The sequence below is a fragment of the Natator depressus genome, chromosome 7 (genome assembly GCF_965152275.1).
Source record: "Natator depressus isolate rNatDep1 chromosome 7, rNatDep2.hap1, whole genome shotgun sequence".
In the NCBI taxonomy this organism is placed as follows: Eukaryota; Metazoa; Chordata; order Testudines; family Cheloniidae; genus Natator; species Natator depressus.
In genome coordinates, this window is record NC_134240.1 from 30,385,170 (window position 1) to 30,408,319 (window position 23,150).

Genomic DNA, 23,150 nt, shown 5'->3' on the forward strand with positions numbered 1-23,150 from the left:
TTGGACTCTGGGACTGTGGGGAGCAGCTCAGCGGAGCTGGTGGCAGGCGACTCAAGGGGGCTGGACTCTGGGACTGTGGGGGGCGGCTCAGCATGGCCGGGCTCTGGGACTGTGGGGGGCGGCTCAGCGGGGCCAGGCTCTGGGACTGTGGGGGGTGGCTCAGCGGAGCTGGTGGCAGGTGGCTCAGGGGGGCTGGACTCTGGGACTGTGGGGGGCGGCTCAGCGGGGCCGGGCTCTGGGACTGTGGGGGTTGGCTCAATGGGGCCGGGCTCTGGGACTGTGGGGGGTGGCTCAGGGAGAGGGGTGGGAGGCGTCTCCCCACCCAGCAGCACCCTCAGGTGCCCCACCTCAGCCTCCAGCAGCCCGCGGACCCGGCCCGCTTCCCCCAGCGCCTGGCCCAGGCGCTCCAGCTCCCGCTCCCGCTCATACCCCTCCGTCAGCAGCTCTGCCACATGCTGGCTCTGGGCCTCACAGGCCAGTGCCAGCCGCTCTGTCTGCAACCCCAATGTCTCCTGGAGCCGCCGCAGCCGCTCCTGGGCCTGGGCCGCCTGGGCCTCTGCCTCAGCCTTGCCCAGGGCCAGGGCCCTCAACTCCCCCTGCAGCACCTGCAGCTCCCCCACCTTCTGAGCATCCCCCCGAGGCAGGCCGGGCCCTGGTGCACCCCAGACCTGAGCCTCCAACTCCACAGCCAGGGCCTGCAGTTCCCTCCCCTCCCCTTTGGCCGGGCTGGGCCCTGGTGCCCCATGCAGCTCCTGGGCCGCCTCCTTGCGCTGCATGGTGGCATCCTGGGCCGGCAGCATCTTGGCCAGTGCCCGGCGCTCCCCAGCCAGGTCCCGGGCGCCTTGGCGCAGCTGCCAGCAGGTTTCCAGCAGCCCCTTGCGCAGGCTCTCAGAGGCAGCCAGGCGCCGGTGCAGCCCCAACACCTCAGCCCTCAGGGCCTGCAGCTCTGGGAGGGGCTCTGGCTCCTGGCCCCGCTCCCCACCGGGCACCAGCTTGCCCACGGCTTGGGGACCCTGTGCTGAGGAACCTGGGGGAAAGGCAAACAGAGCAGAGAGGGAGCGGTTAGGGGGACAAGGTGCCAGGGGGCTCCCCTGGGCCCACACTGGGCTGGTGCAGGGTACAGAGAGACCCCCAGACCTTCCCTGAGGCCCCCTATGGTCCCTGAGACACACACCCAGCCCTCTTCAAAATCCCCATACTCACAGACACCACCCCTCTCACCCATACACCTACTCCCCTGGCATACCCATACACCTACAGGGCCCCCACCCCCGCCACAGCCTCAGGCCAAACACCCAACCTTGTCCACTGCCCCCCTTTCAGCATCCCCTCCTCCCCCCACCTCTGACCCCTGCTTTCCCCAGGCCCTGTCTTCTGCTCCCCAGCCTCACCCTTACCCCACTCCCCCATCTCACCTCTGACCTTCCCAGCTGCCCCTCGTTTCTCGGGCACCCGCTCCAGCCGGGAGGTGCTGAGGCTGCGCCGGACACAGCCTGGGGGGCGCCGCTCCCGCTCCGATCCTCCCAGGCCCTGCTGAAGACAGGTGTGTGAGTGACGTGGGCTGTGATAGGGCAGGGTGAGAAATGGGATATGGGCCTTTCCCTGCCACAGGATGCTGGGACCCTTCTGTCCCTTGGCACCAACACCCCCCTCACCTTATTTGGTGGGCGGTGGGGGGGCGCAGGGATATTCGACCGGGTACCCTGCTGCTCCAGCACTTCCCGATGGTGCCTCTCCAGCTCTGCCAGCTCCTGCAACAGACGGGGTGATATGCATCATCACAACCACCGGAGCCCCAAGTGGGGGTGGAGAGGATCCAAGGGGCCCCCCTGTGGTGAGTGGGGTCTCAGCCTCAGGCCCCCTTGTAAGGCTGTTCTGGGCTGGGGAAGCACTTGGGTGTGTGTGGGGGTGGCTGGCCACAGCAGTGTGGGGGCTGTAGCACAGAAGGGGGATTGGTGCGGTAGGGTCAGGGGCTGAAGGGAGGGGAGGAGGTGGCAGGGTACTGTTGGGAAGGAGGGGTTGTGCTGGGTGCGGGGGAGGGACTGTGAGGTGGGGATAGGATAAGGGGCCTATGCCAAGTTGGGGGGATTGTGCTGCAGAAGGGGTTAGCAGGGGGTGGGCCACGCAGCAGGGGTTCTCCCACCTGCCGGTGCTCCCTTTCCTGCTGCTCCAGGCGGCGCTGCGCGGCCCCTGCTCTCTGCCTCTGGCCCCTCAACTCCTCCAATAGCTGCTGCACCCGCCGTTCCAGGGCACTCACCTGGGGGGGGGACAACGTGTCAGACTTGGGCAAGCCCTTGAATGGCTCTATGCCACCCATGGAGAACCAACACACACCCCAAGGGCTACATCCCTCATCTAGCCCCTCCAGAAGTACCAGTGTCCTGCTTGTTCACCACAGCTTGGTGGGGGCCGGGGGAGAAGGGGACCTGCAGCAGGAATATGACTGGGAGGATGAAGGGGGGCATGATCCCTCCCCTGTGGGGCTCCCTCATAGCACCAGGACCAATCAGAGAGGGGGCCAGGAGGGCCATTTGGCCTGGGCCCCAAGCTCAAAGTGGGCCTCAAATTTAGACACTTGTTAATTTTTTGGCATTTGATAAGTTTCGCAAGTTGTTTTTATGCGCATCCGTATCAGACCAAAATGTGACACACTCTCTCCGCTTAGAGCTGCAGATTTAAGCAAATAAGAGATGTGATTTGGTAAAAGACATAATGTTTTTGTTAACTGATACGGATTTTGTCATATCAAAGAGTAAAAAATGTTCATAAATATTAATAAAAATATATCAGTTCTGATGAGACAAGATTAGACCATGTGTCGTCATTTTTTATTTTTATTACACTAAGGGCCTCAAAAGCTGGAAGTGGCCCGGGCCTCTCTGGACCTCTGCGAGGGCCTGCACAGCACCGAGACCTGCATCATCTGCTCTAGGCCTCCCCACTCTGATCCCCGCAGCCCCTGCGCTCCTAGGACTAGAGCCCCACCTCGTGGCATCAGTCAGTACCGCACCCTGCAACATCTCCATGCGCCCCCCCCCCCCGTGGCAGCAAGAGGTACCACACCCTGCAGCAGTTCCATGCCCCCCCCAGGAGCAGCAGGCGGTACTGCACCCTGCAGCCGTTCCATGAGCCCCCAAGTGGCCCTTCCCACCCAGTATGAGGCTAACCCATTTTCCCTCTCGACTCTCCCATGCTCACCTTAGCGACTGCCTGGTCACGCTGCTCTGTGCACTGGGCCAACTCCCGCTGCACTGACTGCAGTCCCCCCCTCAATTCCCAGGCCTCCACGTCAGGGGGTCCGCGCCCCAGCCCTGCGGGGGAGAGGGTAGGGGTGAGAAATGGCACTGCTGCCCTCAATGGCCTGGAGCCATTGCCCTCCTCCACCATCATGAGCCGTGTGGGCTTCCACCACTGGCACCAAGGACTGCCTTGGCCCCATAGTCTTTGAGTCTAATTCCTCCCACCCCCGCTGCAGCCCTTGGCTCATCCCCCTCCCCAGCCATTACTGGACACCAGCCCCAGTTCTCTCCTGTGCAGACCCTGGACATGGCACCCTCCCCACCCCTGTATATGTCTTGAGCCCAGCTCCTCCCGCAGTCCTCAACCAGCTCTCTGCATTCCCCCCAGACTGGACACCAGCCCCTGTGTAACCAAGTTACCCAGAATGCTTCACTCTCAGGACCTGGAGATCAGCCTGGATCTCAGGGGTGAGAACAGGGGGTTTTCCCCTAATGCCCCTCCCCTGCCCCAGCCCTTCCCAGGACCCATCCTGATCCCTACTATAGGGAGGGCAGGGTCAGGTTGGCGGGCTTGGTGACCTGCTTACAAGGAGAAACTGCCATAGCTAGGTTGGGCATGAAAAGTCTCTCCCAACCTCATTGCAGTTTTACCTGAATTCTCCTCTCTAGGTTCCTCCCTATGGGATGGGATCCTCTGACTGTCTTCTGTGGGGGCAGGGCCACCAGGAGGGACACTGTGCCAGGCAGCCCCTCGATGTACGAGCGGCTCCTCCCCCAACTTGGGGCTGCTGGGCTGCAACTGGAGAAGGGGCGATATGGGGGTGAGGGATACGGGCCTTTACTAAATGCACCCCAGTTGTGTGGGGCAGGGGCTGCAGCTCAGGAGTGAGGGGCACCAGCAGATCGAGGTGGGAGAACTCAGGCCTGGGATACCATGGGGCTGCAGGTTGGGATTGAGGAGCATTGGCAGAGCTGGTGTAGGGGAGCCTGGGGCTGGGAGTCAGGACTGAGGGATACTGGTCTAGCTGGAGGTGGGGGAGCCTGGGGTGGGATGGTGGGGGCTGGAGGTTGGGGTTGAGGGGCACCCTCTGTACTCACTCTCATGCTGGGTGTTCGGGGTCTGTTCTCTAGTCTGGGGTTTTGCGCCCAAGTGCCCAGCTCAGCCCCTGTGGGGAGACAGTCCTAGTCAGCTCTGCAGGGCCGATGATCAACTCCCCAAGGGGGTCCGACTGTTCCCCCCGACCCCCTCCTCAACAGTCTGCCACAAGCTCTAATTCCCCATCAGCCTGGGATGGGAATCAGCCCCCCTCCCTCCTGCCCTCCTTACCTTCCTTCCGGGGGGGCCAGCAATGGGTCAGGTTGGTGCTTGACCGCAGGTTATCCAGCTCTGCCTGGCACCTGGGGGACCCCAGAGAGAGATTAGTGCTGCTTGCCCAGCGCCCCCTCATACCCAGCCCCAGTGCCCTCACCCCAACACTACTTCACTCAACCCCATCCCGCACCCTGCACAGTGTTCCCCGACCCTAACACCACAAACCACTCCCCATGGTGCCCCTCGTCATCCCCTGGGCACCCTCCCCCACTCTCACTCTGCCCCCTGCCACCACTATCCCAACACTGTACCTCCCAGATTCCCTCACTTTTCCCCAGGCACCCCACCCCCACCCCCAGATCATACCATCCCTACCCCAACAATATCACCTACTGCACCCACACATCCCCTCGCCTTCCCTTGGGCAACACCCAACCCTGACCTTTAGATACTCCTGTGCACTTCCTCCACCTGCTCCTGGGCAGCACCCCACTTAATGCTGTCCCCCGACCTGTCTCAGGCAGTGCCCTCCCTCAGTGCCAGGCACCACAGCCCTCTAACACCCCCCACCGTCTCGCTGGCATCCCCATTCCCCAGCCGGTACCTCCGCAGCTCCTCCTCCAGCTCCTCAATGCGCTGGGCGGCCCGGCCCAGCTGCCCCTCCAGCTGGCTCAGCTGCGCCCCCTTGGCCTGGAGCTCCCGGCTCAGTTGCTGGTGCTTACGCTCCTGCTGCTCGCAGGCCTCAGCCAGGTCCCGCCGCTCCCGGGCCAGCAGCGCCCATGTGCCACGCTCCTCCTCATGCTACAAGGGATGGGGTGTGAGTGTGCAAGGCCAGGGGGAGAGGCCCAAGAGTGCACAGCCCAGAGGTGTGTGCACCGGGTGGGGGCATGAAGTGGGCATGGAGACACGAACTCTGCTCTGGCCCAGGGCGGGGAGAACTGGCTGGCTCAGGGGGCATGGGCGAATGCCCTGCAGCACGGCCATTGACTCAGCCATAGTGGTGCTTGGCCTGCTGGGAGCCACGGGCTGCCCTCCCTGAGTGCCGCCCCCCAGCAGGGTGAGGATGGATGTGGGTGCCACCCATATACCTTCTGCCTCTGCTTGTGTAGCGCGGCCTCCAGTGTGTCCAGCTGTGCTTGCTTCTGGAGCCGCTCCTTGTGGGCCCACTCCAGGCGCTGCTCCAGCTCCCTCACCCCCTGCAGTGCCCGTGCCGGCAGCCCCTCCTGCCAAGTCTCGCCCGGCCAGCTCATGGTGCCCTCTCCTCTGCCCAGGGCCAGGCCCCTCCAGCTTGCTCCAAGGACAGACACTGCCGGGATCCAGCAGGGATTAGCAGGGATTAGGCATCACAGCCCAGAGAGAGCCAGAGCACTAGGGGGCGCTGGGCCGCAGGGAGAAGGGTGGGGGGCGCTGGGCCTTAGGAAGCAGGGCAGGGACACGTCAGGGGGCAATGGGCTGCAGGAAGCGGGGTGGGGATGCGTTAGGACAGCTGGGCTGCAGGGAGAGAGGTGGGGGGCGCTGGGCTGTAGGGAGCAGGGCGGGCACTCGGCAGGGGGCACTGGGCCGCAAGAAGTGGGGTAGGGGCTCAGTAGGGGGCACTGGGCCGCAGGAAGCAGGCTCAGCGGGGGGCGCTGGGCCACAGGGAACAAGCCTGAGGTGGGATGGTGGCGCTGGGCCTCAGGGAGCGGGGCGGGGACTCAGCAGAGGGCACTCGGCCACAGGGAGTGGGGCAGGCCTCGGGGTGGGGGAGAGGCACTGGGTTGCAGGGAGTGGGGTAGGGCTTGGCAGGGGGCACTGGGCCACAGGGAGTGGGGCAGGGGCTCACCAGGAGCGCTGGGCTCAGGGAGTGGGGCAGGGCTTGGCGGGGGGCACTGGGCCACAGGGAGTGGGGCAGGAGCTCAACAGGCGGCGCTGGACTGCAAGGAGCAGGGCAGGAGCTCAGCAGGGGGTGCTGGGCCCCAGGGAGCGGGATAGGGCTTGGCAGGGAGCACTGGGCCATAAGGAGCAGGGTGCAGGGCTCGGTCAGTGCAGGGTGCTGGGCTGTAGAGAGCGGGGCAGGGTTCAGCAGGGGGTGCTGGACCTCAGGGAGTTGGGACCGGAGGGTTGGCAAGGGGTGATGGGCCATAGACAGCGGGGCAGGGCTCAGCAGGAGGTGCTGGGTCACTGGGAGCAGGGTGGGGGGGGTGCTGGGCCATAGGGAGCGGGGCAGGGCTTGGCAGGGGGCACTGGGCTGCAGGGAGTGGGGCAGGGGCTCAGCAAGGAGTGCTGGGCCATAAGGAGCAGAGTGCAGGGCTTGGTCAGTGTGGGGGGGCAAGACTCAGCAGGGGGCGCTGGGCCTCAGAGAGCAGGGCAGGGCGGGGCGGGTGGGTGCTGGGCTGTAGGGAGCGGGGCAGGGGGCCACAGGGAGCAGGATGGGGGACGCTGGGCCACAAGGAGTGGGGCAGGGGTTCAGCAGGGGATTCTGGGATGCAGGTCCCTGGGCCACAGGGAGGGTTGAGCAGGGTTGGGAGCTGGGCCACAGGAAGTGCTGTTTTTCATAGGGGTGACTCCATTCCAGGCCCCCAGCCCACCCCCTCCCTTCAGCAGTTTCCCTTGCAAACAAGATTTCCCTTCCCGTCCTGTCCTTCACTCTTGTGCTGATATTGCATGACTCCAACCAGCTGCCCCACCCCATCCGAAAGCAGAGAATGGAACCCAGGCATCCTGCCTCCCAGTGCCCCCTGCTTGAACCCAGCAGAGCACACTCCCCACCCCTGCTCAGAAGCAGCTAGGCCTTGTTAGCCTCCCTGCAAGCCAGCCCAAAGCAGTTATAAGGAGGAGCTGGTTTTATAGAGGCTGCTGGAACAATGGGCAAGGTCAAGGAGGCTGAGGGAGTTCTGCCTGTGTTTGTTCAGCTAGGCCCAGAGGGCTTGGGGCAAAGCTGGCTTTCTGAGACATCAAGGCCAGGCACACCCATTATGACCCTCTCCCCTCCAAGAGCCAAGATAGAAACCAGGAGTCCAGGCTTCCAGCCCCCATTGCAAGTGCTGCAACTGCATCGATCTAGGCGTTGCCAAAGTGTGTGGGGTAAACATGGAGAAAGGGGCAGGCCTCAGTCAGGCAGAGAACCCAGGTGTCCGGGACAGGGCTTGCCTCGGAACCCAAGAAACTAGGGCAAGAGCTGGTCCTCGGTGACCTCTAACCCCTGCGCCTGGCTAAGCTGGCTCTAGCGTTGGATCAGCTTATGGAGGGATTAGCAGGGGCAGGCAGGGTAACAGCACCTGCCCTGCGGTGGAGGAGGAACAGTGCCACTCCTGCAGGGCGAGAGGCAGAAAGGATTAGGATGGGCAATATAAAGGGGGGCTGAGATGGAATAAATACAGGGCAGCTCTGGGGGCAATGCTCCTCCCAGACGAACAGGCAGCTCCAGCCCCGTGGGGAGGGTTGCCGGGGCATGGCTCTCTTCCCCACCCCAACCACCTATGCTGGGCCAATGTGGGGACAGGTTGCTGATTAACCCTATCAGGATGGGGGTTTAAAGTCCAAGGAGTGAGGGTAGCCACGTAGCCCAGTCACACACATTGCTTGTGCCAGCCAACGGGGGGTGGGGCACCGGGGAAAACTACCTGCTGCAGCTCATGCAGTCTGTAGCAGAGCTTGGAACAGAACCCAGGAGTCCTGGCTCCCAGCCCCAACCCACTCTATTCACTAGACTCCACTCTCCCCAAGCTGGGAACCACCAAGGAGTCCTGGCTCCCCGCACCCACAAAAGCCACACACAGAGGCTGTGCCACAAACACAAACCTTTTATTGAGCCTGGGGTGGAGGGACAGGACAGCACCAAAGCCTTGGGATGCGAGGGCAGCGCTGGGGAGAGCTCTCGGAGAAGCCAGGAGCTGGCGTGCATCGGAGGGTACGAACTGGCACCTGAGCCACTGTCTGACACCCCACGACAGCGTGACCCCCCAGGGATGGTTCAGCTGCAGGCATGAATCCAGAGGGGGAACTCCCGACATGCAATGCTCCAGCACATTCAGCAGCAGAGGGAGGAGACAGTCCATTCTTGCTTTGTCCCACGGGTGGACATTGGGATCCCTGCCCAAACTGGCCTGCGCCCTGAGAGGCTGCAGCATGTGGGGTGGTGCCAGCGCCATCCCTGTGCAATGGGGGGGCGCTGTTTGGTTGGGGAATGTTCAGCTGGAGGATGCACAGAGCTGGGTCCCCTCCACTTCCTGCACTCTGAACTCATCCCTCCACATCCCCCCGCCCTCCACACTGTCGAGTCCTCGTGCCCGCATTTCACCAGCGTCCTCCTGTGACGCACGGGGTGGGGGGCGCACCTAGGTTTGCGGGGTGGAGTAGAGGCTGTGGTGGTGGCTGGCCTGCACAGTGACCTGGGAGAAGAGCAGGGGGGTTGTGGGGGGCTGCCCCCCCAGCCAGTCCGGATCCCTCCCAGTCCGGCCAATGGCTCCATACCAGCTGCCGCTGCCCAGTCGGCCTGCCAGGCTGCAAGGCAGAGAGGGGGGGGTTACATGGGGTGGGGGATCCACCCCCAGAGTACCATCCCCCCCATCCCACTCCCCAGAACAGGGTCCCCCCCCATCTGCCCCGCCCCACCCCACCCCACGCAGAGCCCCAGCAGGCACAAATCCAGAGGGGTTAGCTCCCAGCATGCAGTGCTCCAGCACCCCAGCAGTGAGACCCCATTGGGGGTCAATTCTCCTCCAGGGGCCTTAAACCCCATTGGAGGGAGGAGGACCCTGGGGCTCCCTCCCCACCCATTTAGTCTCCCCCCAGGGGGTGTTACCTGCTGCTCTCCCTGGGGAGGGGCTCGCTCTGGTACTGCTTGGGGGACTGGAAGGTCGGGGGGGGTTACCTGCTTCCCTTCCTGCGGGGGGGCCCCTCGTTCTCGTACTGCCCGGGGTGGTCGAAGAAGTAGGACCGGGAGCCCCCGAGCTGCCCATTGATGATGTGATTGGCACTCTGCCGGGGGGTGGAGGAGAGAAGAGAGAGGCTATTACTGGAGGGGGGAGGCCAGGTTTCTCTTCACAGCCCTCCCCCTTCCCCAGGTGGTTGCGACCCACCAGGCTGACCCACAGGACAAGGGCTGTTCTGTGACGGGGTGTGTGTGTGTAGATCCCCCCTACCAGGCTGAGGCCTGCGACACCTTGTGGGGGTCCCCCACTCCTATCAGACCTGCCCCCCACCTGCTGTAACAGTCCTGCCCCACAGAGGAGGAGGATCCCCTATATTGCGCCAGCACAGCTGTGCCATGAGGAGTGGGTTGGGAAATCCCCCATTGCTGGGCGGCACACTGTGAGGGGGGGGCCCTTCCTGACCCCAGAAGCTGCTAACTGACATCTCAGCAGGCTACGTCTCCTCCTCCCCAGCCTGGCGTAACAAGTGGACCTGCAAACCCACCCTGACTGCAAGAAGGGAGCGCAAGCTCAGAACACGTCACAAGAGCTGGGGCCAGCAAACGCTGACGGGAAAGGAGCAAACGGAGCAGTAGGCCAACAGATTTAACACAAGGGCTGCTAAACAAAAGACTTGTCGGCCCAGAAATCAAGGGACCAAAATGGGTGTGTTGGAAATTAGGCCTAACTGGTGGACAAAATACCGAGGGGCTGGGCTGTCCTGACCCTCACTCCCTTCTGGGGCCCTTCAAAGAAAAGACTTTGGGGATGGGAAAAACAGGCTGATAACACCAAGGGACTGAGACAGGAGACCAGGAAAAGAGGCTGGCTGCTCCCCCATCTCCTGGGACCTCTGGATCCACCATGACACCATTGGGCCTTTGTCATCCTGACCCTAGGAGACACTTTCATCAGACCGGGAAAAAGACGGACCCAAATGACATCTCCACCAGCTTTATTAAATCCAAACACCTCCTGGGAGACAGACTGTCACCCCACCCCATGCGTCTTTCTCCCCCCCCCCACATTATTTCTTCTCTTTCCCCTCCCTCTCCTTATGCCTCCTGTCTAATGGGTGGCTGGCTTAGCCAGCCCACACTGCATATTTTGCCACTCTGCCACACACCTATGACCAAAGAGGCAGCTCAAAGCAGTGGCCTGAGGAGCCCGGAGCAGCTTGGGGGGCCCTGTGCCCAGCCTGTGTTTCTCCAGCAGAGAGGCTGCAGGTAAAAGTCGGCTCCACAGAGGGCACGTTTCTCACTTGGCCAGGAGTTTTAATTTCCTATTGTATGTTTGTCTTGTTTTGTTTTCTAGGGACCAGGGTGGGACCTTAGCAATGACACCAGCCCAACCTGTCTGAACTAATTTCTGCTCCCCACCACGGGGCATTATTACACCTTTACTGGCACCTCAGAGGCCGCCAGACGGGTTTTGCCCTTCCAGAAACTCCCCCGTGAGGGGAACGGGCACAAGGGCTGCAGTTACAAGTCTGGCCTCTTCACATTTCAAACACTTTCACTGATTCGCCTCCCTTATCTGTATCCTGGCACCCAAGGTTCAGAGGGTGTTTAACGGGGTGGCTGTCATGGGGCTGAGCAGACCAAGGTCTCTGTACTCAAAACCCCAATTAAACCTTGGTTAAAGCTAGACAGTGCCAGGGTCACGCAAACATCCTTGATTCTCTGTGTCCAGTTATTCCTCCAAAATTAACCCAGCAGGCCCTGCTCCACTCCCACAATCCTGTGCTCCCGCTGCCCCACTCACCAGGTCCTGGGGAGGGCGGTGCACCCGGAAGAAGCCCACCAGCAGGGCAGTTGGCAGCAGCTCCCACACAAAGAGGATGAGGCCAAAGACCAGGTATCCTTGGTCCCCCAGGTCAGTAATCAGATCCGCCTGGAGGGGTTGGGGGAGACAGTTCAGATTCCTTTGGGGGTCTGGCCACCAGCCCTGGGTGCCCCCTAAATCTTCACCAGCCAAAACAGGGCTCTGCAGAAAGGCTGAGGTGCTGCCCCCCAAGGACAGAGAGCAAACAGTGGGGGAGAGATTGTGCCCAACTCCCCCAAACAAAGAGCAAGACACACCAGTCTCCATGGAAGGGCAGCCCCACCGAGTCACCTAACCTTCCTGAACCACACCCTCCACCAAGTCCTGGAGCCTCCCCCCAACTATCCCCCACATGTACCACCCCCCCAGCCCTCTGGAGCCACTCACTCCCCTGGCTCCGCCATCTCCACCCCGCAACACCTTGCAGACCCCCCCCCCCGCTTCTCCATTGGTGCCACCCCCCTCCCTGGAAGTCCATCCCCTGTCTGCACTGACCTGGTCCGAAACATTGTACCAGTCGTAGTCGAAGGAGTCCAGCCGGGTGTGGGAACTCAACGCCAGAGCCACCAGGTTGTAGCAGGCACGGCTGGCGTGCAGCAGCACCATGGTGCCCCCCATGGCTGCTGTCTGGCACACTGTGGTGCCCTGGGGAGGGAGGGAGACAGATGCAGGCACCATTCCTGGGACCCAACCTCCCCAACCCATTGCCACAGGATTCCTATCAGGCCTGTGGGCCCCCCCCAAACCCACCCAGGTAGCATGGTCTCTGGCCAGTGCCAGATGGCACCCCCTAGAGGTAAGCTCCATGTCCCATTCCCCCCAACCCTGGGGTTAGATTGGAGCCAGCGCCTCCGAGAGGTGAAGGGCCCCGTATACCATCCCTAACCCCGAGTCAGCCAGTGCCCCGGCTCTGGGGCTGGATTGGAGCCAGCGCTCCCTAGAGGAGAAGGATGTGTCCCACCTTGGCCTGCAGGTAGAGGCTGGTGCTTGGTGAACCGCGAGCCACTAGGCAGAGGCAGAGCGCCAGGGTGATCGCGCCCAGCACGAAGAGTGAGTCGTTGATGAGGACACGGGTCAGCACCACGGCCCAGGGCTCGGCCCGCCCCATCCGCACCACAAAAGCACAGGCCACATTCACTGCCAGGAACAGCAGGCTGGCACCCAGGCAGGCCCCCCGCACAGCTAGCCTGCAGGAGAAACTGAGACTGGAGGGCCAGCCTGGAGACGTACTGCTCCCCTCCTGCCCTGGGGGGGCAGATCCACTCTGCCTGGTCCCTTCCACTCCCCACCAGCTCCCCTGCCCCGTCCTTACCCGATCCCTCTGCACAGCTCTCCCTCCTCCCCAGATCCCTCTGCCCCATTCAGTGCAGCTCTCCTACTCCATTCCCTGCCCTTCCCACTCTCCCCAGATCCCCTCCTCACCACAGTCTCCCATCCCTGCCCCTCCCTCATCTCTCCAGCTTCCCTCTCCTTCCCCCCAGCTCAATCCCCTAAGAAGCTTTGCTGCTGGGCTCAGAGGATGCTACTGGAGGGGAAGGTGCCCATGCAGGGAGCCAGCCCAATCCCACTCCCCCACCAGCCTTTGTTCCAGCCCTGCCCAGGGAAGGGGGGTGAGCACAGAGCCTCTATGCCCATTAGGCCAAAATCACCAGCACCAGGGAATGTGGGAGATGGAGCCAGGCTGGGGGTGGGATGGCCCCAATTCAGCTGAGTGATTTCTGGGTTTTATCCCTGGGTCTGGAAGGGGAGGGGGTGTAGTGGGTTCCAGTGGGGAGAGGGGGTGTCAGGACACCTGAGTTCTATTCCCAGCTTGGGACGTGGAGGGCCTGTAAGTGACCGCATGGATATGGGGCGGGGGGAGTGGGGGGAGATACTCACAGCCCTTTGGTCATGTTCGGGTGGTACTTAGCTTTAGCCTTGAACACCACCTAGGGAAGGGGGGGCAGAGTTAGGGTCACAGCCTATCGGGCACCCCTCCACCAGCGCATGCCCCGCGCAGCATGGCTGAGGAGGCAGAGTCCAAGGGAGATGAGTTGCAAAACATCAACAAACAGAACATGCCCCCTAGCTCCCAACAAGCCAGACCCAACTGCGGTCAGAGCGCACCAGAGCCAGCAGGGATGCAGGAAAAATTGGGGGTATGGCAGCAACCCCCCATGTGCAGCCCCTCCACTCCAAAGGGAGAGAGGCTGGGTCTCTGGGGCCTGTTCATCCACCACAAGACTCACCACTAATGCCAGGATTTCATTAGAGACGAAAGGTCCCCCTAGAGGGGAAAGACTCTGTTTCCCATTCCTCAACCCCATAGTCAAATAGTCCCCTCCCTCCATTCCACTCCCTCCCGCTGCCCCCCAACTGATCTTCTGGCCCATGTTGGAGTCCTCTCCATGGGGCAGGGACCAGGCACTCAGCATAGCAGGACACAACTCTCTGGAGTCTGGACACTCCTATGACCCCATCACTGGGGTGTCTGGGCATCTCCACATATATTAACGCAAGCAGCATATGAAGGGAGTGGGGACTAGTGGGTTAGAGAGCAGGTAGGGGGTTGGGAGTCAGGATTACTGGGTTCTGTCCTCAGCTCTGAGAGGGGAATTAGATCTAGTGGGCTAGAGCCGGGAGCCAGGACTCCTGGGTTCTGTCTGCAGCTCTGGCAGAGGAGTGGGGTTTTGGTGGTTAGAGAAAGGGTTGGCAGCCAGCACTCCTGAGTTCCATCCCCAGCTCTGGGAAGCACCAGGCAAGGAAAAGTGAAGTTGTGCGGAAACCTTAGTTGATGGCTTTTACTCACAGGGCTGAGCCGTGCAGCGCCCCCCGCCCCCCCAACCTGATTACCTGGGCAAAGTAGAGATTCATGAGCGTCAAGGTGAAGAACTGGAGGCAGACAGGGCAGCAGTACAGCAGCCAGTAGAGGAAGGGGCCCAGCTGGTTGGCCTTGAGAGTGTTCTTGAAGTAGAAGGAGAAGAGCGTGGTGCGGAGGGTGGCCCAGAGCAGGCAGAGGAAGAGGAAGACGGTCTGATAGCTGAGCTTCTTGTGCCGGTAGAGCAGCACCAGCCACAGCTGGGCATAGACTGAGAGGAAGAGCAGGGCATACAGCGCTGTGTACAGCGCCGTGAGCCCCAGCTTGACGGCCGGGGGGAAAGCTGGCGTCAGGCGCTGGGCTGGCACAATCACCGTCAGATTGCTGGCAGCTTGCTCCATGCCCAGCCGTCTCTTTGAGGGGAGAGTGCGGGGGCCCCAACTAGAAGAGGGCTATGAGGGGAGGCATCCCCTGAGAGCCGGGGGAGGATATAGCAAGGCTGGTATGGAGAAAGAAAGGTACCAGGGGGATGTGGATTGTAGCAGAGTGGGTTTGAGGGGCCAAGAGGGATGCCCTACTACAGCGAGAAACAGTTTATCCTGGGCTGAGGGGTGCTATTGCTGGGGGCACAGCTTGTCTTGGGGTATTTCCCTAGGGGAAATCTGTCTGTCTCGGGCTGGGGGTGCCAGTGCTATGCGGGGGGGCACAGTGTGTCCTGGGCTGGGGGTACCGCTGCTATCGGGGGCAACAGCGTGTCAAGAGATCAATTCCCTTTCTGAAGTGCTGAGTCCAGCATGTAGGGAGGGAGAACCAGCTCCCGCGGATGTATGTGGAGGGGGGGTTCCAGCCCACCCTGGACACCCCCCCCCCACGACAGTTCCCCAACAACAGCACCGGCTGTGAGCATCACAGCCTTCCCCACAGGAAGGGGCAAAGTCCTTGGGCAAGAGAGGCCAGGGGGGGCCCGACGGGCTCAGGCTGCTTCATGGGGGGAGAGGGGGCAGCCCAGGTTAAAGGGCGATACGGAGGGCTTGGGCCTGCCGGGCGTGAGGGGAATGCCCCCAACCCTAATACACCCCTTGTTCTATGGGGCTCTTCTCTGCCCCCTCCCCAGCCTCACTAGACATCAGGGTCTCCAGGTTACAGAGTCCCCCAGTCCTTCTCTCCAGCCTGGGGGTCCTCACTTAGGGGCTCCCCTCCCGCTGCGCCCCAGCACGAAGGTGCCCGGACTCCTAGGTCCCCCGACCCACCCCAATGGCGTATCCTCTTCAAAGGGTCCCTCAAAGTACCCCCAATTTGGGGGTCCCCTGACGCTCCCCCACTCCCTTTTCCCTCTCCCGGGTCCTCGGACGCCAGGGTCCCTCACCGCCTCCCCCTAAGAGACCCCCGCCTTAGAGTCCTCGGACGCCTGGGTCCCCCAGCCTCAGCCGCGGGATCGGCGATGACAGCAGCCGGCAGCGACTAGCTGCGCGAAGTGCGTAACCTTCCCCACCCCCACGCAAGAGACGGCTCCGCCCCCCGCGCAAGCGGCGTGAGGCAAATCGGGAAGAGCCCCGGCCATAGAGAACGAGACGTGAGGTCGGTGAGAGCGCCACTTCCTGCCGCCATCTTAGCTATGGGCAAATGAAGCGCCCCCACCCTAGTGACCCCCGAACAGCCTCCCAGAACCCTTGCACCTGCCATGTCACTCCCCGCAGCCCAGTGCCCGCCACCGCCTCTGCACTCTCCTGTGCCCCCACCCCAGCGCCCCCCTCAGCGACCACACCCCAGTCGCCCCGCTCGCGGGGAGGTTGACGGGGTGGTTGGCGCAGGCAGCCTCATGAACCCGGGGCGGGAGATGGGGCCGGCTGAGGTCACTAGGGGGCAGGGCTTCCCCCGTGATGTAGGGGATCTGTGATTGGGCACGGCTGGTGTCAGTCCCTATTGCCCGGGTGACTGTGGCTGTGTCCGCGATCCCGGGTGTAAATAGGGGGGATTGATTGATTGATTGATAGCATTCCCCCCCCCCCGCGGGTGAGTGAGGGAAGGGAAATCCCAGGAGCTGAGGGGGAGGCTGGGGGGGCTGGAGGTGGGACGGGATACAATCCCAGGAGGGTGGGAGAGGGGAATCCCAGGTGCAGAGGGGGGTAGATCCCGGGGTGCGGAGGGGCCCAGGGAGATCAGGCAGTCCCGGGGGTATATGTCGGGGAGCCCTTTTTCCCGAGTGAGGGGCCCGGGGCTATGCACCCCTTGACATCCCCGCCTTCTCTTGCAGCGCGGCGCCCGGGCGCCATGCCCCGCCCCTGAGCATGTTTCGCATCCAGGAGTTCCCGGACGAGGTGTTCCCGGGGCGAGGGAAGGAGTCGCCTGCTCCCCCGGAGTCGCAGCGGCCACACACGCCCGGCTCCAAGCAGCCAGGCACCCCCACAGCTGGTGAGACCCCTCCGCGTCCGGACTGGAGAGGGCAGCCCTAGTCTCAGCATGCTCATCCTCCCACCCCCGAGCATTGTCCACAATAGGGTCACAGATCTTTCCATGGGGAGGAGCTTCTGCCCCTTGTAACACACAGCTGGGGGGATTCCCCCTCTCCTAGCTACCCCCTACGTGGGGCTCCCAGACCTTTCTGGGGGAATTCCCCATCCTCACAAAGCATTGCCCCTTCCCCACCAATGCCAGGGCTTCCAGCCTTCCCCTCCAGGTTTGTGGGTGTGTTTGGGTGTATCAGTCCCTGAACTCCAACCCCTCAATTTCTTCCCCCTGCCCCTCCAGAGCTGCGAAGCCGGATAGGGTCAGACCCCCCATCTCTGGAGCCAGAAGTGCAGGATGAGCCAGGTGGGGCATTCCGGGCACGCTCACGCTCAGCCCCCCCTATCCTCTGGGCTGCCATGCGTTATGGGCGGGAGCTGCGCAGGATGAGTGATGAGTTTGATGTGGCGCTGCAGGTGAGATGTGTTTAGAAGGGGCAGGGGGCACATGGAGAGGGGATGACCCCCAGGGGAAGATGAAACAGGGGAGAAAGGAGGGCACAATCCCTGGGGGGCAGTTGCACTCAAACTGCCAACCCAATGGGCTCCCCGGTCTCAAGCCAGAGACCTGTGGCTGGCATTGGGAAAGGACCCATAAGATGCTGGGGACCGAGGGGCAGAGGTGGGGAGGATTTGGGAGGCTAAAAAGACTTCCTCACTCACCTCAGAGGAACCCTTCCAGCACCCACTGGAGGTGGGTCCATCCTTCTCTCCCCCACACACAGATTAGGTGGGGTGGCATTGCTCAGCTGGCCAGGGCCATCAGCATGCAGTGCCCATCAGAGAGGCAGCCAGCTGGCTCACCCACACAAGGGAGGGGCAGGCATGGAGCACTGCAGAGGGAGCAGGGAGAAAGTGGGGGAGCACCAGGGAGGGCAGTAGAGGTGGGGGGCTGCCAAGGAGCAGTGGGGGGTGTTCATGGGAGGGCTTCCTATGTAGGGTCAGCATTTGCAATGGGAGGAGGCACTTGCAGGGGGGTGTCCCCACTGGGCTCTCACTGTCACCCTCCCCCTCCAGGTGCTTCCACGCCCCAAGAGTGCAGGCACAACATCCCAGATGCACCAGGGGAACAGCTGGAAAGAGACCCTCCAGGCCTGGTTGGGGCACAGACCTGCCCGTGATGCCCCCCCTAGGAGCTCCAAGTGACTGCAGCCTCCCTGCTGGGGTGATGGAACCGAGCTCTGCAGGATGCCAATGTCTCCTGGGAGGAGGGTGATGTTGTGGGGGAGCTCTGTATGGAGCATATTCCCCCAAACTCCCCCCTACCCAACCCTGGGGGTAGGCAGCTGCCTGTTTCTCCATAGGGTGACTCCCGACATATCTCTCTGGGGCAGGGGGAAAGAGGCTGGGTTTTTTACACTATCTGGGGAAGCTGTAATAAAAAACAGGTATTTTCTATGGCTACCTTTATTAGTTTTTATTGCATCTCTGTTGTGGTGGTACAGCCACCGTCACAGGTGCCCCCTTCCAAATCCTAGGCACAGACACCTATGCTCCCCACTGCCTTCCCCGCCCCAGCCACGCATGCCTACCACCATTCCCTGGCCTGCAGCACCGTCCCCGCAACCATGCACGCCTACCACTGCGCTTCCCCACGGCAGCACTGCCTCCCCCATCCACAGCACTACCCTCCAGCCACATGCGCCTGTTACCCACTCCCCTTGTTTAGTACCACCCCCGGCCACATGCGCCTACCAACCAGTCCCCCTCCTGCAGTGTCCCCGGCCACAGCCATACGCATCTGCCACCCTGTTCCCCTCCTGCACCACTGCCCCCCCAGCCAAGCATGCCTGCCACCCTGTCCCCTGCCTGCAGCACCGCCGCCACCCTGTCCCACTCCTGCAGCATCACCTCCCCTGGCCACACACACCTGCTACCCTGTCCCTTTTCTGTAGCACGACCACCCACTCCAGCCACATGTGCCTGCCACCACCTCCGAGTTCCTTCCATCTTCCCTCCCCCCTGCAACACTGCCCCCTGCCATGCATGCTTACCCCCAACAATGCACCTGACCATGCCTCCCCCCACACACATGCACCTTCCACTTTATGTCACTCCACTGGGGTCCCAGCAGTAGTGCCTGCTGCAGTCCATCGCCCCCAGCTCAGCCATGTCCTCTGGGCTGAGGTCCCAGCTCCAAAGTTGGGCATTCTCAGCCAGGCGGGTGGGGTTGACAGACTTGGGGATCACCCCCACACCCTGCTGCAGGGCCCAGCGTAGAAGAACCTGGGCAGGGGTACGCCCCTGGCGCTCCGCCACCCGCCCTACCTCTGCCCGCCCCAACAGCTGCCCACAGCCCAGTGAGGCATAGGCCTGGAGATGGATGCCGTGCTGCTGGCAGAAGTCCCACAGCTCCCGCTGGGGCAGCTCCGGGTGGCACTCCACCTGCAGCACAGCTGGCGGCACCCGACAGTGGGCCAGCAGCTCCTGCAGGTGTCCCAGGGTGTAGTTGGAAACGCCTATCGCCCGCAGCTGCCCAGCGTGGTACATCCGCTCCAGCACCCGCCAGCTCTCCCAGCGCCGCTCCCGGTTGCCCTTGTCCCCTTGGGGCTTGCCCTGTGTGCCTGGCCAGTGGATGAGATAGAGATCCAGGTAGCCACAGGCCAGCTGCTCCAGGCTGCGCAGGCAGGCGGCCTCGGCCTTGCCCTGGTCCCGTGGACCCAGCTTGGTGGTGAGGAAGACGTCAGAGCGTGCTAGGCTATGATGGGGCAGCAGGGCACCCAGTGCCTGCCCAATCGCCGCCTCATTGCCATAGACAGCAGCTGTGTCAAAGGAGCGGTAGCCATGGGCTAGGGCAGCGTCCACACACTGGGACACCAGCTCAGCCCCTTGCAGGCGGAAAGTGCCCATGCCAAGCAGGGGCATTCGGGTTCCACTGTTCAGTTGCACAGTCTGCTCCGTGGGCCTACGGGAGGAATAAATGCAGGTGTTAGGGACGCCACCGCCGCTTTCAGGGCAGCGACTGGAGAGAAGGCGTGTGCATGCAAAGCCGAGCTACAACCCTGCACGAGAGGGAGGGGACGCCCATGCACGTCTGCGCCACGAGCATCCACGGGGATATGTGTGTGAACCTGCCCGCCGCAAGTGCGCGAGGGGGATGCGGGACTCGCCCTAGCCTGCACCGCGAGGGTGCACGAGATGCCAGCGCAGATCCGCACCGTGCGAGGTGGAGGGGATGCGCTTATTGACCCTGCACCGCCCTCGCCCCGGGGAGCCAGTACACCCACCTCCAGAGTCCTGCAGCCCACGGCCCAGGCACCGCCCCGCCGGCGGCGACCCCCGGGACGCTGCCCCAACACACACTCACTCACCCGAGCGACGCCCCCGCCTCCTCCATGGCTCCGGCGCAACTTCCTCCACGTGCCCAGGGGGCGGAGCCAGGACCTTCCAATCCCCGTCCGGGAGCGGAGCTCCTGGTGCAAGGGCTGGAAGAAGTGAAAGAGGGAGCGCGCGCTGCTCGCACTAGCGAGCTGTCCGGCTGCTGGCGAGCGGGGCCGGGGCGGGGCTGCGCTGCTGCAGTCATGCCGCTTCCCCGGGTGCACACATGCAACCCTGGGGCTTTAGATCTGTCCGGCTGCATCGTGCATGCACGTACCCCACGCTGCACTTCTGCGCCTCACGAATAAAGTGGGGTGCTGGTACTCCACTTTTCACCCCTCCAGGCCAGGCATAAATCGGGGTGCACCACGTTGCACCCCTGCCTTTTAGCTATAAATCAGTTTGCGTGGTGCATGCATCCCTGTGCCTTGGGTACAAATCAGGGTGTATGTATGTACCTTACACTGTACCCCGGTATAAATTGGGGTGCATGCTGCATGTGCGTACCCCACACTGCACCCCCCTGTCCCTCGGGTATAAAGGTGCATGGATATACCCCGTACTGTATCTGAGGCTTAGCTATAAATTGTGGCGCACAGAGCATGCCCCATGGGCATAATTCAGAGCGCAGAGTTTGCTGAGACCGCTGCTATCATGCTGGCCAATATTGCCTCTGTTTCTTTGTACTCCCTCATCTGTTTATATTCATCTGTTCAGATTGGAAGGGCTTTGGCAGGGGCTGTCTTTGTTCCGGTTGTACAGTGCCTAGCACAATGAGGTCCTGGTCCATGACTAGGGTTCCTAGGTGCCACAGTAATACAAATAATGAAGGCTGAATGCATGTACCCCACATTGCACCCCTGTATAAATCCTTGGTGCACACATGTACCCCCATGTTACACTCCTGCATCTTAGTAATAAATCAGAGAGCACGGTGCATGCACCAACCCCACACTGCATCCCTGCGCTTCAGCTATAAACCAGGGTGCACAAGAGCATCCATGTACCCACTCTGCATGCCTGCACCTCAAGGTGCATGCTCAGTATGTGCACTATGAGCTTTTATTGCTGCATGGTTTCTACCTGCATGCCGCCTGCTATGTCTCTGTTCTTATGGGTCCACAGACAACCCATGGCAACATATTTGTGACATGTGCATTCTGCTGTGGGCATCTCCTGTGGTAGAGCTTCTGCCTTATTGGGAGCCCCTGGCACAGCACTCAGCCCCACACCTGGGCAGAATCTCCCCAGCCCCAGGACCCAACAACAACCATGCTAACCTCCCAATCCCATGGGCAACATCTTCCCCCCACCCTACCCTGTTAGCCACCAGCCCTGACCCTGAGGAACTGCCCCTTCCCCAGCACTGTCACATTAAACCCTCATCTTCTGTGGAAGATGGAACCCCCACCTCTTTATTTCCCCTTCCTCCCTTGACCCTGGGTGAACCCCCTCCCCTGCCCAAACCTTCCCCCCGACCATGTTACTATCCCGCCTCTGGGAGAGCCCCTGCCCCTTGCTCCCTCCTTGTCCTGGTGGACCGCTTATTCCCTACTGCCCCCCCCCCCGCCTTCGGGAGTCCCCTCTCCTCCCGATCACATTACCTCCCTGCCCAACCCCGGGGAACCCCTTTCCCGCCGACCCCTTCATCCTGCCAACCCCAAGGGAGCCTCCCCTCCCGTCCCCCCCAAATCTGCTGCCCCCGCTCTCCTTGCGGGGCCAGGACTGGACTCCCTGGTGCAGAGTCTGAATGAGCCTGCAGGGTGCAGAACCAGCCAACGATCAGCAGAGGACTCCCCGCATCGCTGCCTGGGCGCTGGTTTGGAAGCAGCAGCTTGGGGTGAGGGGCGGCGCAGGAGTGAATGAATCCCGAGCCAGCGCTTCCCCCCCGGCCCCCCCCCCGCTCCACTCCTAGACTCCATAATCACCTCCCGCTCCAAGGGAGACCCCCCCACGCATGACTCAGCTCCAGACCCCATTACCTCCCCTCAGCCCCCAGTGTCCCCTCGGCCCCCAGATCCCATCTCAGACCCCCAAAGCAACACCTGACCCCTAACCCCATAGACGCCCCTCAAGCACAAGGAGGGCACCCTCGCTTGAAACCATAGTCCAGCAACCCCTTCCCCCTCCCGGAAGCCTTCTTCATACCGATCCCCATAGCGTCTCCCCCACTGCCTGGGAGCCCCCACCTCCCACCACCCCCCCCGCCTGGGAGCCCCTCCACACTCCACATCTCCCTCACCCCCCAATGGAACCCCCTCATCTTCCAGCTTTGTATCTCCCACCCTGTGCCCCCCCTCTCAGTCCCCCCCCCCGCTGCAACCCCAGATTTCAATGCTGACCTGCCCCCATCAGCCAAATCCCCCCCCCCGCCGGATCTAGCAGAGGAATATACCTGAGGCACCCCCGCAACCGGTACCGCCACAAACCTGTATGGGGGCATAATCCTGCCCTCCCGCCCCGCGCCGGATGAAACGCTTGGAAAACGCCCACTGAAGAGGTGGACTCCCGGGACCCCTCCCTCACAGTGGGGAGAGGAAGGAAGATGCCCCCTCCTCCCCACCCCACTCACTGGGGTGGGACGAGGGCTGGGAGCTCCAGGGTGGTTTGCAATGGAGCTGGCTAGATGGGGGAGTAGCAGGGGGGAAGGGATCAGATAAGGACACGGACTCTTTCCCCCTCCGTCTGGGAGCCGCAGACAATGGGGGTGTCTGAAGAATGCGACGAGGGGAACAGCCAGACAGGACTACAGAATAGGAGAGGGAAGGGGGTGACTGGGAGCTCCCCCTACAGCCAGCGCTCCCACCACTCCCTACAGCGCCCCCTGCTGGGAGAGGGGTTGCGGGGATCCCCGGAGAACGAGAGGGGGTTGAGGGCAGGTGGGGGAGCGTTTGGAGGGGGAACTGGCGGCTGAGGACATATGCTGGAGAGCGTTTGTAGGATGGAGCTTGGGGGGGGCAGGATCTGGAAGAGAGGGATTGGGGGGAGGGAGCTGGGGTCGGGGAGCAGCAGAGGCGCAGCTGGAAGGTTTCCTCCTCCCTTCCTCAGTGTCTGGTTTGCTGGCGTGGGTGCGGGGGGGGGGTTTACTAGTTTGCAATGAAGCGTATGAGGACCCCCGCCCACTGAGCTGCCCCCCCCATCTCGGTTCCGGCGGCAGGGTGAGGGTGTGCTGCTGTTTTGCAGTGGGGGTCCCCTCCCTTGGGCACTCCCCGGCCCCCTCCCGGCTTAGCTGGCCGTGCTAGGAGCCCCCACCCCCCCCATCCC

General features: G+C 62.5%; 4 protein-coding genes across 4 annotated transcripts; 1 reads left to right on the forward strand and 3 right to left on the reverse strand.

The window, feature by feature from the left end:
* Positions 1-27: 27 nt before the first annotated feature.
* LOC141991302 (uncharacterized) lies at positions 28-5,801 on the reverse strand. The gene is made up of 11 exons (XM_074959612.1): positions 5,640-5,801; positions 5,156-5,352; positions 4,567-4,637; positions 4,338-4,405; positions 3,891-4,038; positions 3,199-3,311; positions 2,144-2,257; positions 1,641-1,751; positions 1,416-1,530; positions 348-1,027; positions 28-36 (listed from the first exon to the last, which is right to left on the reverse strand). Exons 1-11 carry the CDS (start codon positions 5,799-5,801, stop codon positions 28-30), a joined length of 1,788 nt encoding a protein of 595 aa, XP_074815713.1.
* A 2,520-nt stretch (positions 5,802-8,321) lies between these two features.
* On the reverse strand, positions 8,322-15,333 carry GPR137 (G protein-coupled receptor 137). The gene is made up of 7 exons (XM_074957867.1): positions 14,100-15,333; positions 13,146-13,195; positions 12,229-12,454; positions 11,763-11,912; positions 11,208-11,336; positions 9,404-9,510; positions 8,322-9,033 (listed from the first exon to the last, which is right to left on the reverse strand). Exons 1-7 carry the CDS (start codon positions 14,463-14,465, stop codon positions 8,868-8,870), a joined length of 1,194 nt encoding a protein of 397 aa, XP_074813968.1. The 5' UTR covers positions 14,466-15,333; the 3' UTR covers positions 8,322-8,867.
* A 951-nt stretch (positions 15,334-16,284) lies between these two features.
* BAD (BCL2 associated agonist of cell death) lies at positions 16,285-17,987 on the forward strand. Its single transcript, XM_074959739.1, is given in 4 exon segments — positions 16,285-16,299; positions 16,302-16,476; positions 16,813-16,985; positions 17,586-17,987. Coding segments are annotated over 4 exon segments (492 nt in total). The 3' UTR covers positions 17,715-17,987.
* Positions 17,988-18,566: 579 nt separating this feature from the next.
* LOC141990554 (glyoxal reductase-like) lies at positions 18,567-21,170 on the reverse strand. The gene is made up of 2 exons (XM_074957868.1): positions 19,880-21,170; positions 18,567-19,473 (listed from the first exon to the last, which is right to left on the reverse strand). Exons 1-2 carry the CDS (start codon positions 20,146-20,148, stop codon positions 18,615-18,617), a joined length of 1,128 nt encoding a protein of 375 aa, XP_074813969.1. The 5' UTR covers positions 20,149-21,170; the 3' UTR covers positions 18,567-18,614.
* Positions 21,171-23,150: the final 1,980 nt, after the last annotated feature.